Below are 17,725 nucleotides of genomic sequence, written 5' to 3' on the forward strand. Positions count from 1 at the left end.
GATCACTTTCCACAACTGGAAATATTTGGCCTCAAATCCCCAAAGAAAAATATCCAATTATTATTAAAGTTGCATTGAGGTTGAAAGCTATGCTCAGCTCTACCTACTTGTGTGAATCATCTTTTTCAAGTATGAAATTCATAAAAAATCGATATAGGAACATTTTTGGACAACTGCATCAGAATGGCGGCTACAACGTTCACTCCAAACATCAAGAAAATACTTGATCGCCAAAAAGAGTTCCTCTGCTCTCATTGAAATGTACATTTCAACTTTTGTTATACTTTTTGCTATGAGATAAGTAGATTTCAACACTAGAAATGTATCTTTATAGGGAATAAAAGATACTTTCTTTATTCTAATATTGCTTGGTAGCTCACTAGAAGTTTTATAAATGCTATTCTAGCTCACAGGCTCATAAGTTTGGCGACCACTGATCTATCTAATATAATTGTGAAAGAATTAGCTTATACACGTACGGGATGGGAAATGCATGAATGACGCAATCAGGTCTGAACTGCTAGACTAATTAACTTGAAATTTTGCATAAAGATTCTTAGTTTACCGAGCATGGTTATAGGCCTATTGTTTATTGCATCTTAGTAAGTGGAATTATATTTTTTAAACTTCTAAAAACCGCTAAATTTTTCAAGAATAAATAAATTAATTTATGCCGATTATTTTTATTAGAAGATGAAGAATAAAATTTTAAAATTCATTATTTAGTAGAATCAATTAAATATCAACAACAGATAACACATAGTGAGGTCCACGTTATGACAGTAGAGAAAGATGGGAGAGCAACGTTGCCAATTCTCTGCCTTACCACTGCCTTCTATAGAAGATAGCCTATACTGGTATATCAGATATGTAATATTTCAACTGTTTATTCTTGTTTGAAACTTTTTTTGTCAAGAAAATATATTTTTCTGTGATTGAATATTACATTTTCATTACTGAAATTGAATATTTTGTCAATAAATCATATTTCTACATTGATGAAAACGATCTGGCATCGTTGCGGAGTTAGAAAAGGATAACGCTAAATCTTGTTAAAAATTGTAAGTTATTTTCTATTCATTAAGAAAATATATTTTACAATGATTTTATAATAAATTTTCATAATAATTATTGAGACTGAATATTTTGTTGAATTATTATAATATATCTACATTGTTAAAGACAACTTTGCACAGCTAGAAAAGGATACCGCTATCTGCTTTGTCGAATGATAGGCGAGGATAGCAACACCAATGTTAGTCAAATACTGCCATTATAGCGTGGACCTCACCATAGAATATCATATAAGAGTCTTCAGACCCCAACAACATGCAACATGAAAAGACAAGCATAAACAAACTTGAATCAATAATTATTGGAACCCACCCTTCGTGAAAACGTCTTTCCCATTTTCCAAGAAGCATTCCAGTCACATCAAAAGAAAATCCACTTCAATTTTCCTTCCACAATTTCCAAAATATTATTTTCATTAGACTACTGAAGTTTCAACAAATTTTATCGAACTACTGTATCAAAAACAAAAACTTTATGAGACAACTAATGTTTTCGCAAAGATCTACAGACGAAAGAGAATCCACTTTTTCAACATTCATTCCACGATTTCCAAAATCTTATTTTTAACACTGAAGTTAACCACAAATTTTATCCAACTACTGTATCAATTACTAACACTTTATGGGACAACTAATGTTTTCGCAAAGATTTACAGACGAAAGAAAATCCACTTCAATTTTCCTTCCACAATTTCCAAAATATTATTTTCATCACTGAAGTTAACCACAAATTTCATCCAACTACTTATTGTATCAATAACAAATACTTTATGAGACAACTAATGTTTTCGCAAAGATCTACAGACGAAAGAAAATCCACTTCAAATTTTATTCCACAATTTAAAAAAATCTTATTTTCATCACTGAAGTTAACCACAAATTTTATCCAACTACTTATTGTATCAATAACAAATACTTTATGAGACAACTAATGTTTTCGCAAAGATCTACAGACGAAAGGAAATCTACTTTTTCAACTTTCATTCCACGATTTCCAAAATCGTATTCCATCACTGAAATTAACCACAAATTTTATCCAACTACTGTATCAACAACAAATAATTCATTTGACAACTCATGTTTTCGCGTAGATCTACAGACGATCGATGACAACACACAGCAATTCATATTCACTCACGACGTTGACTATATTTCTAGTTTAGAGTCAAGTCACAACATATTCACACATGAGGGACCCATACAAGACAGAGGGGCACTAATGTGGCAGATAGTCAAGCACTAGACCAAGAGTCTAAAGTCTGACAGAAATCAGCTGATAGTCCTGCACTGGAGAAGTAAATCTTGACGCATGCGCACATTGGAACAACCACCCTACCACCCACTACAGGGCTCCACGTTATAATGGCAGTGAAGAAAGTTAGGAGAAAAGCGTTGCCGATTCTCTGCCTTGCCACTGCCTTCTATAGAGAATAACTGATACATTACAGATGTAATATCAACTGTTCATTTTTGATTAAAATAATCAATTATATTTTATATGACAATAAATTTTTCAAAGATCCAATAAAAAATTGAGATAGAATATTTTGATAATCAATCATATTTCTAAATTGTTGAAAAACGATCTGGCAACCTTGCGGAGATAGAGAAGGATAGCGCTATCTGCTTTGTGGAATAATAGACAAGGATAGCAACACACATTTTAATCAAATACTGCCATTATAACGTGGACCTCACCATAGTTGGTGTTCCATTACCTCATTTTTTACTACTCAAAAGATTTTGTAATTAGATATTTCAATGGATATAGATACCTTTGTTAATTATATGGATTGCTTGTGTTATGGTAATCGAGAAAAACTATCCATGAATCGTATTCCGCTATAGTAGAAGAAAAATGTAATATAATAGAATACAATTGATAAATAAAATAAGATGATAGGCCTATACCGATGTGAATATCGGATGATAATAATTTGAGCACAAAGATAAAGTCAAATATATGGAATTTATTTGGAGAAAAGGAAGAACATGTTTGAAAACTAATTGAGTTGAATGTAGTAAAATATCAGGATTTTATGACAGTGGAGACAGATAGGACCACAGCGTTGCCATTTCTCTGCCTTGCCACTGCCTTCTGTAGAAGATAGCTGACACCGGTATAATATACAGATAATATATAAGATATTATCTGATGTAATATTGACTGTTCATTGTTGTTTAAAATGATCAGAACACTTACATTCGCCCAAGAAAAAATATTTTTGACCGAACGTAGTGAGGTCTATGTTTCAACTCGATTTGCTTTTGTCTGTCTGTATGTAACGCGATTACGGCCAAACGCGTTGATAGAATTTGATGAATTTCAACTGCGCGTGATGATGTATACACAAGGTTTTTAGGAAATTTTGCATTTTAAGGATGATATGAAAAGGAAAGGAATTCATCCATACTCTGATATCACTATATACAATATTATAACATCTACTTTGAAGATAGGATCAATCAGACTATAGAATTGTTCATAATCAATTAGCTGACAAGTGGATTATTCATTAATCATATGGGACACAAATTCAAACGTGAACTGAGTTTATTAACGTAAGTGAGTTTTTGATCTTGGAGAAAACAAATAAAAGTTTATAAGAGTAAATTATGATTCAACTGAATTAACTAGAACAGGTGACATCAGATACTTGTGGATGAGAAAACTGCGTGAGGTCAACTGTTCACAGAACTAATAGTGATGTAGACCTGATTGTTTCATTAAACCTAAACCTAATTATTTAATAATATATTTCCAAAATATATTATTGAGATTGATTATTTGGGATATCAATGATTGTTGGAAAAACGATCTTGCAACGATGCGGAGCTAAAGGAGGAAAGTGCCATCTGCTTTGTCAAATGATAGACAATGATAGCAACACCAATGTTGATCAAATACGGCCATTATAATGTGTGGATCTCACTTTACTTTACTTATAAGCCACACAACTTGAATTTCTCAACTGTAAATGTCGGGACTTGAAAACAGCTGAGCTGGAACGAACAGGCAAAATTCGTGGCCAAATAAGGAAGAAACAAGCCACTAAGGAACGTGCTTCAACTATTGAACTATAGTATGATTCCCGTACAAGCGTCAGCATTGGCTATATGGAAAGCTTCGCAAGTAAACAGCGACTAGGTCGAGCACCGAGTCTAATCAAATTAATCAATGGGTTTCAAACAAGTCAGAAAGACAATTTTATGATCCTTTAAGGCTGTGCAAAGACTAAAAATAAACTTTCTCCTGGTGATATTTTTCAAAGTTTTTCGATTTCAAAGTTTTTCTTTGATTTTAAGGCTGTGCAAAGACTAAAAATAAACTTTCTCCTGGTGATATTTTTCATAGTTTTCTGATTTGTATACTATCAAGCTATCATAATTAAAAAGTTTTCTCAGGAAAACATTTTTTTTATCATTATTCTTCGAGATATGAGCGCCTAAAGTTTAAATTTTTGGGCCAGAACATTTCAAGTTCGGTAAGAGATAAAACTATATGATCTTAAGGATAGATTCTTCATGGTATTGTTGATCTAATAAAACAAAGATTTTCTGAAAATATCAATTTTTGAGAAAGTTATTCAATTTAATAAAAATGACAAAAAATAACTTTTAGTTGAGTTATTTTTTTCGTGCCAGAACATTTCAAGTTCGGTGAAAGATAAAACCATGAGATCTTAAGGATAGATTCTTCATGGTATTGTTGATCTAATAATATCATTTTCTAAGAAAGTTATTCAATTTACCAAAAATTACCGAAAAAAATAACTCAACTAAAAGTTATTTTTGGTAATTTTTAGTAAATTGAATAACTTTCTTAGAAAATGATATTTTCAAAAAAATTTTGTTTTATTAGATCAACAATACCATGAAGAATCTATCCTTAAGATCTCATGGTTTTATCTTTCACCGAACTTGAAATGTTCTGGCACGAAAAAAAATAACTCAACTAAAAGTTATTTTTGTCATTTTTATTAAATTGAATAACTTTCTTAGAAATTGATATTTTCAGAAAATCTTTGTTTTATTAGATCAACAATACCATGAAGAATCTATCCTTAAAATTTCATGGTTTTATCTTTCACCGAACTTGAAATTTTCTGGCACAAAATTTAAACTTTAGGCGCTCATATCTCAAAAAGTAATGATCGAAAAAAATGTTTTCCTGAGAAAACGTTTTAATTTTGATAGCTTGATAGTATACTAATCGAAAAATTCCCAATTACTGTCGACTACTGTCTATTATTACTGTTCTGGCCGGTTGAGAGTGTAAGAGACTACCACCGTCACATAGCTTCAAGAAAAATAAGTACTAGGACTATCAGCTCGAGTTAAATTGAAAATTGGAACATAAATTAACACTCATATAAAACAACAAAGTTAAATTGAAAATTGGAACATAAATTTACACTCATATAAAACAACAAAGGAAAGAATATTGGATTATACACGTACGGGATAGGAAATTCACATATGACCCATCATCACGTCTGAATTACTGGACTGATTAATTTCAAATGTTGCATATAGATTCTTAATTTAACGAGGATGGTTATAGTTCTATTTAAAATTCTTAAATATCTCAGTAGGTTCAGTTTGTCAAGTTTTCATTTAGACCCTAGGGGAGCACGGGTTACCTAGCAGTACTGAATAAAAATATTGGCCCGGCGAACTTCGTACCGCCAAATAGTTAATGCATCTCATGACAAACTTTAGCTGGATGCACACCTGAGGAGGCGCGATGCGGCATTTTGCATCCAGGTGCTTCTTGATTATTGGTTTTGAATAGCAGATGCTATTATTCATATTATTCCAATTATCAATTTTAATGGATTTTATTTATATGGACAATTTTCCAACTGCAAAATAAATAATTTACTAAAAATCAATTAATTCTAAACACCGAAGACATCAAAATTATTCGAAACAAAGCAATGTCTTTAGCGCATGTAAGTCTTTAACCTGAGGCCGCACTGCTGGATGGTTACCCACAGAATAGTAATAATTTTGTTTTTGATCGGTGCGTTCAAAGACCTTAAAGAGATACAGACCCACAATGTCTATGCCTTCCCAATGATAGCTCTTACTTGAAATTGAAGGCCGCCATTGGGGTATTTTAGCTCGAGTATTTAATAATATTATATATTATTTATTTGTAATACTATAGATCACAAAGGCATTGGTGGCATTGGTATGTAATAATCTTATGGGTTGCCCCCTCAATGGCGGATTTCAATTCCAAGTACGACACTAGCGCTGCATGTGAGTCTATGCATCTTCAAGGTCTTTGGGTGCGTTTAGATTAAAATACATGGGCGGCTATGGAGCAACATACACTCTTGTGTATGTCTATCTACCGATGGCTGTTGGATGACGTAATGATTATAACAGCTGATTTTTATTTCTGTGTGTGGCCAGCTCACAAATCTTCTCCCGTAAGGATTACATGTAAACTTTGAAGGACCATAGGAAAAAGTCCTGAAGGCGGATTATAAATTTGATAGGCCATAAACCTGGTCCTGAACATAACGAACACAACTATAACTCATCAAATTCGGTGAACACATAAAAAGTTATTGAATGTCAAAATTTGAGGCTCGATTTTTATTTATATAGATAGATTGTCTAACCAGAGATTTATTAATTTTATTTTTAATAAATCAGAGGTTGAACAATATCTCGTATATTATTCGGAAAATATTCTGCTCCAAAACAAAACCAATAGAGAAGAAAAATACGTTTGAATGTCAAAAGTAATCAGAAAAGAAAAAAAAACGTCTGAATGCCAAGGGTAATCAATACACCTCTGCTATAGCGGGTGGAATTACCTCCACTGTGTCAGCAGTGTTTCAATGAGCAGCATCGGTGTTATTCACAAGGAATTGTGACAGCTCGTACTGAATCTGGTCATAGTCTCTAGCCAATATCGCCCATAAATAGGGAGGGAGAATTTCAATTGAGTATTGGGGTGGAATATCGATATTCTTGATGTAACCTTCGTTCTGTATTTGTAGTCAACAAGGACATGAATCATCAGTAAAGATTACACACACACACACACTTCCCCAAATGAGTTTAAGCCAATTATTGCGGTCCCTAAAAACCGTAGAACAGCCTACATAATTTCAGATTATACAGGATGGGTGAAAAGTTCGAGAACGGCTTAATATCTCATACACAGAGGTAACTTGACGGTGGGTGTGATTGGGGATCCTACTCAAATTAAAAATATCACTTTACTATGACTTTGAAAATATGGTTCGCCAACTTGGAACCGCCATGTTGAATGCAACTTTATTTTTTTAAATAGGAAGGTGGTCATGCAATACGGTTTCGATACAGAATTCCAAGAAAAAATGAATGGCAAAAACCGCACATCGATATCTCAAACCGTTTAGTATTCAATACTATGCTTATCAGAGATGAAATACATGAGTGGTATTGATTAATAATGTGAATATCTTCTAAATGGTTTGAAATATCGATTTGCGGTTTTCACCATTCATTTTTTCTTGAAATTCTGTATCGAAATCATGTATCGCATGACCACCTTCCCATTTTAAAAAATTAAGTTGCATTCAACATGGCGGATCCAAGATGGTGGACCCGATTTTCAAAGTCATAGTAAAGTAGTATTTTCAATTTGAGTAGGATCCCCAATCACACCCACCGTCAAATTACCTTTGTGTAGGACTTTTTCACCCACTCTGTATAACTATAAAAATATATCCCAGAACTCAATCTTGAAAAAGTTTTGATTTAGGATCATTTTATCAAAGTAGCATGAGTTGGTAACTGAAGTTATCAGATAATACATTTTTCAATGATTCGTTTATCAATTTTCATAAATGAGATTTAATATTTTGTTAATTATAATTCTACATTGTTGAAAAACGATATGGCAACGTTGTGGAGCTAGAAAAGGATAGCACTATCTGCTTTGTCGAATGATAGACAAGGATAGCAGCACCAATGTTAATCAAATACTGCCATTATAACGTGGACCTCACTACAGTTGAAAGTGTGTTTCACACAATAGTCGCGGTGTGATCAATAGACAGGTCCCTGTAGGACTAATCAATGGCTGCAGCGGACTCATCTCAAACTGTCAGAATTGCGTGAATGAGAAGCTATAGTGAGGTCCACGTAAAGCTGCGTACACATATTCGCGCTTCCAACCCGCAGCGAGCACGCTCCTCCCTCGTACCACCCTCGAACCACAGTCGCTCCGCCCACGCACCCATCATGAACGTTACGAAAGATGTTAGATCTTCTCGCGTTCCCCGGTCGAACCACTGTTGCTCGCCGGTCGATCATCAATCGCTCTGCTGGAGTGACGTTCGGTTGCGGAGCAGAGCGACAGTCTGTACGCACCTTTATAATGGCAGTGTTTGATTAATATTGGTGCTGCTATCCTTGTCTATCATTCAACAAAGTGGATAGCGCTTTGCTCTGTTGCCAGATCGTCTTTCAACAATGTAGTATCCTATTATATTGAGCGAGCAATTTCTGTATATCTGTTTATATTTTTATATCTGGTTATTTATGTTTAACGGATCTCGAAAACGGCTCTAACGATTTTCACGAAATTTGGAATATAGTAGGTTTATGATATAAAAATTCAATTTCCCTGGGGAAAACTCGCTGAAGGACATGAAAAGGATGATTCATCCTTGGAAAAACAGATGATAATTTCGTCGTCTCTCGATGACAGAAGATGCGTGTGCCTGTGTGGGAGGGAGACAGAATATTATTTCCAGCTGTGTAATCATAATAAATCAGCAAGAAATGTTAACGAGCTGAATTCAATTGAAAAAATCTTTATTCATAAACATGTAAAAATACATATGAATAGTGTCACATAATAATAAGGAATATAGCCTAAATACTAGTTACAAACAAATGTCATACACATGAAATATTATAAAAACTCCTGTAACGAGTACAGGGATAATCTTACCAAATATTCCTTTAACTCAATACCAAACCTTTTAACATCTACTAAAATTTTCAAATCGTTTGGCAATTTTGAAAAAAATGATCTTCCCCTAAAAACGGTTTTCCTCTCGAATAGGTATAATCTATGTCTTTCAACTGCTAGACAATTTAATCGACTTGATCAACATATTTAATCTGATTTGTTGACATGACATGATAATCCTCCTAAACTAGAGTATATCATAATTTTCAAAGTTGATAATTATATGACAATTTTAAGTGATCAGTGAGTGTTTTTTTTGTTATTCAATTTGGTTTGTAAATAATCTAAATTAGAACTTTTTTGTTTTCAAATGTTTGAACAGAAAATTGAACCTGAATTTAGGTGTATGGAACATAACCTACTTTCTGGACTATTTATAATAGTGTATAAATGAAAATTCGGGAAGAAACAGTTTTGGGCTGTGCCTGTTAGTCCTTCCCCAATAATTTTAAAGAATTGTGTTCGGTTTATCAAAAGTTGATGAATAAATAACGAGCGAAGCACGGTGCCCCGATATTTTATAATTAATTAACAAAATATTTCTTCTTAATTATGAAATAATTGAAAAATATAATTTATTACTTAATAATATATAATTGATTATTTTAAACGAGAATGAACAGTTGATTAAATTACATCAATAAACCTGTATCATCAGCTACCGTCTATAGAAGGCATTGACAAGACAGAGGTTCGGCAACGTTGTTCTCATATCTTTCTCCACTGCCATTATAACGTGGACCTCACTATAGAGCATATTCAATTCAGACTGTCAGCATATAATTTCTTGCTTAATAAAATATAATTGATTATTTTAAACGAGAATGAACAGTTGATTAAATTACATCAATAAACCTGTATCATCAGCTACCGTCTATAGAAGGCATTGACAAGACAGAGGTTCGGCAACGTTGTTCTCCCATCTTTCTCCACTGCCATTATAACGTGGACCTCACTATAGTGTCAGTATTGGTTGAATGGTAAGCTAGGATGGTATCCTCATAAAGAAGGCATAGTCTATAGAAGGCATTGACAAGACAGAGGTTCGGCAACGTTGTGCTCCTATCTTTCTCCACTGCCATTATAACGTGGACCTCATTATAATGTCAGTATTGGTTAAATGGTAAGCTAGGATGGTATCCTCATACATATTGCTGTCAGTTTTAAGTGAATTACACCCACTATAGCAGATTCATTGATCTGCATACAAGAATAGAGGCGGTGCAGTGTTTTGAATAACAAATTTGTTCCTCTCTCCATTGCAGGCGAAGCGCTTACCTTATTTCTGATGCTTTACAATAGTTATTTGTGCAACTAGTGCGCAAAGTGTCAGTTTGCTGCACCGAAAGAAACGGCTCGGGCGGAATGGTTTCTTGAGTGCAGCAGAGGAACTTTGCGCACGTATTTCACATTAAGTTTTTCCTACAGTTACCATTGAATATGAAAAGTGGGTAATTATGGGTAAAATTGCCTGAAATCCATCAAATGTTTCTCTGTGTAATTTTATTATTGATAAAAACCTTAATCCTAAAATCCTAAAGTCCTCGTTGTCCTTGGTTATAATATATAATGAATAATAATTAGCGCGTTGTGCTTGGTTGCACCTCTGCTCACTATAGCAGCCACAGCAGTCACTGTTACCAACTTCATTTTGATTTTGCTGCACTGTTGCTCCATATAACCTACTAAGTATTTTGCGTTGCCATGTTGCAAATCTGGAGTGCAGAAAAATTTTTCCCGCACTAGAACGGAAAAGTGATTCTTTGCATTTTGTAATCATTGCAGCAATGGCCACTTTTCAACGTAACTGTAGGAAAAGTGTAATTATTTGTTGTTACCTACATAACAATACGAACATACAACCATAGAGAAACAATAGCGTAAGTAGATATCCCATGGTATAGGGAATCTATGTCGCAACTTTTACTGTTATCTCAAGCCGATTACTGTCGATTATTGTCAATTTTTACTGTTTTGTTGGGGTGAGAGTGTATGAACGGCACAATTTGAGAGACTACCAGCGTCACACAGCTTCACGGGAAATAACTATGTGAAATATCGGCTTTGAGATAACAGTAAAAGTTGCGACATAAACGCCCTATACCATGGGATATCTACTTATGCTATCGTTTCTCTATGATACAACACACCTGTGAACAGTGTATAGGGAGTCCACGTTATAATGGAAGTATTCGAATGGTATTGCTATCCTTGTCTACGATTCGACAAAGCAGATAGCGCTATCACTTTCTAGCTCCGCAAATTTGCCAGATCGTTTTCAACAATGTAGAAATATAATTAATCAACAAAATATTCATTTTCAATCATGAAAATCATCAAAAAATGTATTTTTCGGTTTATCTGTTCTATAGTGATGTGCAGGTTATAAGGCTGTGCAAAGGCTAAAACTAAACTTTCTACTCGTGATACTTTTCAAAGTTTTTCGATTTGTATATCATCAAGCTATCAAAATGATAAAGTTTTCTCAGGAAAACATTTTTTTCTGATCAATACTTTTTGAGATATGAGCGCCTAAAGTTTCAAGTTTTGGGACAGAACATTTCCAATTCGGTAAGAGATGAATCCGTGAGATTTAGAGGATAGATTCTTCATGGTGTTGTTGATCTAGTAAAATAAAAATTTTACAAAAATATCAATTTTTAAGATAGTAATTCAATTTACTAAAAATAAACATTTAGTCGAGTTATTTTTGGTAAATTGAATAACTTTATCAAAAATTGATATTTTCAGAAAATTTTTGTTTTACTAAATCAACAAGAAACACAAAAAGAACACACACTGGTTATTATCAGTCCTCGGTCTGGATGAATCAGAGGAACTTATAAACTCATCCTACAGATTTTTTCATAATCTTTTTATGAGTTTAGTGTCTTGCATCAGACTTAAGGTAAATTTTGCTCCTTATTCAATTCATAATTATTTATTAGAATTTCAATTAAGGTATCATCCTGTAAATAGCTCTACAGTTTTTTTTTTCTAATTGAAATCCAACATCGTCGGGGTTTGTGCTTTGTTTCTCATTTCGAGTTTTCCCTGTCCTCCTCTCAATATCTTAGGATACGTCAACATCCTTTTCCAATATAAATTAATGAATTTATATGTAAATTAATAATAAAATTTCATTCTCGTCAGGCTGACTGATGGGGGCTCATCCTTGCTCACAGACCTTAGGTCCATGCAAGGATTAATTCCTTTAAGTACGGCCTGTCAGCTTGCACTATTAGAAGAATAATAAACATTACTAGTAGAATAGCAAGTTTTTATGTTATTATGCTTTATTATTATTATTATGCTTTGTAAGTAACATTATTGTATTGTAAACATTTTTCTGATGGTGTGGGTGACAGAATTTATTTATATTTGTTGTATTGTTTTTTGGATGAGGAATAAAAAAGAATTTGAAAATTAATTTAATTTGAAACAATACCAGAATCCATCCTCTAAATCTCATGGATATACATCTTACCGAATTTGAAATGTTCTGTCCCAAAGATTCAAACTTCAGGCGCTCATATCTCAAAAAGTAATGATCGGAAAAAAATTTCCTGAGAAAACTCTTTCGTTTTGATAGCTTGATGATATACAAATCGAAAAGCTTTGAAAAATATCACGAGTAGAAAGTTTATTTTTAGCCTTTGCACTGCCTGATAATCCGCAATATTTGACTAATATTGTTGTTGCTATCCTTGTCCACAATTCGGCAAAGCAGATAGCGCTATCCCTTTCTAGCTCCGCAAAGTTGCCAGATCGTTTTCATCAATGTATAAATATAATTAATCAACAAAATATTCAATCTCAATTATGAAAACGATCAAAAAATATAATATATATGATCTATAGTGAGGTCCACGTTATAATCCGCAGTATTTGACTAATATTGGTGTCGCTATCCTTGTCTACAATTCGACAAAGCAGATAGCGCTATGCCTTTCTAGTTCCACAACTTTGCCAGATCGTTTTCAACAATGTGGAAATATAATTAATTGACAACATTTTCTATATAAATATTATGAAAATGTATTATTAGATAATGAAAAATATATTATTCAATGTAAAATATATATAAAATAAATTAATAAAAACAATATAAAAATCTTGAAGAACCCTTTATTTTTCAAAAACTTTAAAACTTCAAAAACTAGTTTCGACACTTGGTCATTTTTAAGTTGAAATGTAGAAAATAAACATTCAATTAATCATATGTTTATTAATAATTAATTAATAGGAGATTTTCAAGTTGAAATTCAAGTTGAAAATAAAATAATTATTATTTTATTTTCTAAATTTCAACTTGAAAATCTCCTAAGTGTTGAAACTAGTTGTTGAACTACCGGTATTTTAAAGTTTTTAAAAATAAAGGGTTCTTCAAGATTTTTATATTGTTTTTATTGATTTATTAAAAGTAGCCCATATGAGTGGAGTGTTTTTATAACGAATAAATTATAATTATTTATTATTTTAAACAAGAATGGACAGTTAATACTACATTAGATATACCGGTATCAGCTATATTCTACAGAAGGCAGTGGCAAGGCAGAGAATCAGCAACACTGTTCTCCTATCTTCCTCCACTACCATTATAACGTGGACCTCACTATAAAAGAGCATTGACCTGTACCACAAGATTAATAACCAACATATATAGCAGAAGCAAACCAACTAAACGAATGAGAAATGCCAGACCTTAATTATCAAGAGCTATCAAATATGCAAGTCCAGTAGAACAAGATTATAGTCATAGATATTTCTAGTAGAATAGACAGCAAATATAGAGGAGCCATACATTAAGCTAGAGAAATAGATGATTTTCAAGTGCCAGATATTTCAAATATGATACTGTCTAACGATTTTTATAAAACTCTGCATGTAATAAGACGATTCAAGTTAAATATCTAAAATGTCTCCTTGGAAAGTTTACATTTAGAATAGACAATTTAAACACAATAAATTCTTATTACCTTGATTTATTTATTGGATGAAGCAAACTTATACAATATTCGGAAAATAGAATATTGCCGATAGCTTCTTCTATTGCTTAGGGCCGGTTTCCGAGCTCGGGATTTAGCCAAGTTCTAGACTTTAAACTCTGGAGTCAGAAAATTGGCTTTCCGAGTCAGAGCGTTAACGTAGTCGAGGAATCAAATAGACCCTGGAGTTTAGAGATCACGTTAGACCCTGGAGTTTATAATCTCGCTTTCTGAGTGAAGGGCTTATAAGTCCAGGACTTGAATTAGATTCTCGTCTCTTTCCGAGTCAAGAATTTATCAAAAATCATTGAGTCCAGAACTTAAAACAGCGTGATTTTAAACCCTCGACTAGGGTAGGGTTTTAATTTAAGTTCTAGACTTAACCGAGCAAACAGAAGTCAGTTATTGTTTTGGAGTAGATGAATAGCCGAATAAATGTCATGGAATACCTAAATCATTTGAATTAGTCCATCTAAATTCATGATATTTATAGTTGGCAAGTTTATTTTGGAATAAAATTCTTCATAATATTATGTGTAAAAAAATCTAACCTCATTTTACGACTATGACATAAGCTAAAAATGTTCAAGAAAAATAATACAAGGATTGCCTTGGAATTTTATCTCCCAATGTGAATATTATTAATCAATGCCATATTTAACATTTTAATAATAATATAACAATAATTTGCAGTTTTTTTTCAAAATACGTTTTTAATAATAATATAACAATAATTTGCAGTTTTTTTTCAAAATACGTTTTCCAACTCAATAGGTAGCCGGAGAAACCGGGCCTTAATGTTGTCTCAAATAGTCCAAATATTAGCTTATGTATAATGATTAAAATACACTGATACATTATTGTTCTACAGTTACAATGAAGGGAAATCTTTAATGAATTTAATGATTTCTTCTAACAATTATTACAGTTCAATGACTCGAGGTAGCTTGAGAAAATCATGTTATTTTGTAGCCACATAGGATTTGGAAGTCTCGCTTTAATAAATTATCAATAAATTCTTATTGATTAACCTATTCTTTCTGCTGAAGTTGATACCCATAAAGGTGCGTACAGATATACGCGCCGCGAACATGAGCAATTCACTTTTAATCAGCTGACTATATCTGTATTTTTTCAGAAACGGTAAGTTACAGATATAAAAAGCTTGGCATCAGCTGATTAAAAGTGAGTTGCTCATGTTCGCGGCGCGTATATCTGTATGCACCTTAAGAGTCACAGGATAATAGAAGTGAGAGGATAATACTCCACTCACTCTCCACTCACAGACTCAAGTCTTTGTGGAGAGTATTCACTGTTAAAATGTGTTACCGTAATGAATTTCATGAATTTGTATTATGTTTTGTGAATAAAAAGCTATTTGATTTGATTTGAATAGAAGGGATAAGATGTAAAAGATACTACAGTAATAAATGGGTTCTGAACAACTGGGGAAGTATTTTCAAGTTTATAACGTTCAGATAGTGGAGCTGGCCTCGAGCAGTCACCCTTCCAACTAGAAAACCGAGAGCACGTCATTCATCTTTATCTGAGAGATAATGTAGGGAAAAAATATGAATATTTAATACTGTAATTCTATATCTGAAATATTCGATAGATTAACATAGTGGACTACCTATCAAAATTCAGTTCAAAATCTAGACATCACATCATTATATTATCCTTGAATTCATAGCACGATAACATTAAACAACGTTTAATGTGTTTTAGACTACTCGTGTGCTTTGGAATTAATTTTTTACTAATCAATTCAAGGACGGTTATTTTCAATGGCAATATTTCAATTAATTTAAGCATGCAAAGAAAGTAATGCAGATTGGTGCTTCAAAAAAACATTCAACGAACAAAAAACGATCAAATGAATAAAGCCAGACACTTTTTTAGTTTCACTCGTGTTGGAACTAGGCTAATACATTATTTTTAGAAATTGAATTCTCTACTTTCAATAATTGAAGTGGCCTAAGTTATGGATACTGAATTTATAGATAAATGAAGTAATGTACAGACACCCTGTTAGGCTATAGTGAGGTCCACGTTATAATGACAGTGAATAGTGATAGGAGAACAACATTGCCGATTGTCTGCCTTTATTTAATATATTTCTACATTGTGAAAACGAATTTGGCAACGTTGCGAAGCTGTAGAAGGATAAAGATATCTGTTTTGTCAAATGATAGACAAGGATAGCAACACCAATGTTGATCAAATACTGCCATTATAACGTGGACCTCACTATAGATACACACATCGATTTTTATTCGAAGATATTTTGACTTCCTTATAAATTCTATTAGATTAAACAGACGAGTTCATATAGATGAAGTTTGACAAGTTCCGTTTAATCTGATAGAATTCATAAGCACGGCAAAATAACGTACGAACAAAAATCGATGTGTGTGTGTGTGGAGGGCTTTAAGATGCTTTTACAACAAAGTTATTAACAAAATGTTAGTAGCTTAATCCTTATAGAATCTATTAGACTGAACATAGCTTAAAATAATATGATGAACATATATGTGTTTGTCAAGTTCCGTTCAATCTAATAGAATCTATGAGGATTAAGTTATTAACATTTTGTTAATTGAAATTAGTTAAGTAAAATTATAAACATTTTGTTAATAACTTTGGTGTAAACCAAGCTTTACTCAACTAATCTAAGTGATAAGATCAAGCTAATCATAATTATTCACTGTAACAAGTCAATCAGTTGACAAAAACAAGGGCTGTAGTCAGTTAGATTTTAGCAGAGACAAGAAATATATGCTTATTCTTTATCTAAAATTTCAGTTAATATCTTCAATTTTCTTCAAACGACCATTTAATGAATCGTACAAATCAGGAACAATTTTAGAACATTATTGAACTAAATTTGTTTTATATCGATCAATAATTATTGAAAATTAACGTATTTAAAACTAACTTTCCAGAACCAGACATGCTTTAGAGTTCCAATAAAAAAACTTGAAAGTAGCCAAAGTTACATTGATTTCATAGTTCATCTCTTAAATGAGTATTTGAAGGAAAAATTAATCTGAATAATTAATTTTCAAATACATGAAAGAATAAGTATTTATTCCAAATTGAGACAATCATCATCACAACTGGTTTCAAGATTAAACTAGAAAGGCAATAGAAACCCTCATACTGATAACATAGCCTAAAAATGTGTTGTACTGTATTGTTCATAGCTTCATGACTAATCTCTGAATAAATCAATACTACCAAGAAATAATATTATGAAAAAGAGGTGGATTAGTGAAATAAAAATTATAGTATTATAAAAAAACTTACCAAAAACTTTCGAAGAATAGAAATTTCTCACAAAACACGATTGGATTACACAACCAGAACAGGTGTTAGGCACAACCGTAACGGAAAATTTACGTTATTCCGAGTACTTTTTACACGCACTATAATTAAAAAATGAGCACACACGATAAATAATAAACCGATAAAAGAAAATAGTTTATTGCACTTGAAACTTTACTTCACAGAATAGACAAAAAGACTCGCTATTTTCTCATGTTGCAAGTTGCATCAGGTGATAACCCAACCAAACTTGACGTCTGACGTACAAACTAAAACAGCTGTTACTTTGGTTCATTTCAATGATAGAACAATAATTATAGTAAATTCAATACTCAATCAAGAGATAATCT

General features: G+C 32.5%; 2 protein-coding genes across 7 annotated transcripts in view; one reads left to right on the forward strand and one right to left on the reverse strand.

Annotated features, from left to right (window-relative positions):
- Positions 1 to 17,725, reverse strand: part of LOC111051446 — an 89,334-nt gene that overhangs the window by 62,062 nt on the left and 9,547 nt on the right. Inside the window, exon 1 of one of the 5 annotated variants that reach the window (XM_039425522.1) lies at positions 1,387 to 1,425. The exons of the other annotated variants lie outside the window; for them this stretch is intronic. Within the exon in view, the coding sequence (XP_039281456.1) occupies positions 1,387 to 1,410 (24 nt within the window). The 5' untranslated portion in view covers positions 1,411 to 1,425. Of the gene's footprint in view, positions 1 to 1,386; positions 1,426 to 17,725 lie in introns of those variants that run through there. 5 annotated transcript variants of the gene reach the window in all.
- The window catches only part of LOC111058090 (sialic acid synthase), a 64,068-nt gene that overhangs the window by 15,704 nt on the left and 30,639 nt on the right, over positions 1 to 17,725 (forward strand). The window lies entirely within an intron of this gene.

Source organism: Nilaparvata lugens, chromosome 4 (genome assembly GCF_014356525.2).
Source record: "Nilaparvata lugens isolate BPH chromosome 4, ASM1435652v1, whole genome shotgun sequence".
Lineage (NCBI taxonomy): Eukaryota > Metazoa > Arthropoda > Insecta > Hemiptera > Delphacidae > Nilaparvata > Nilaparvata lugens.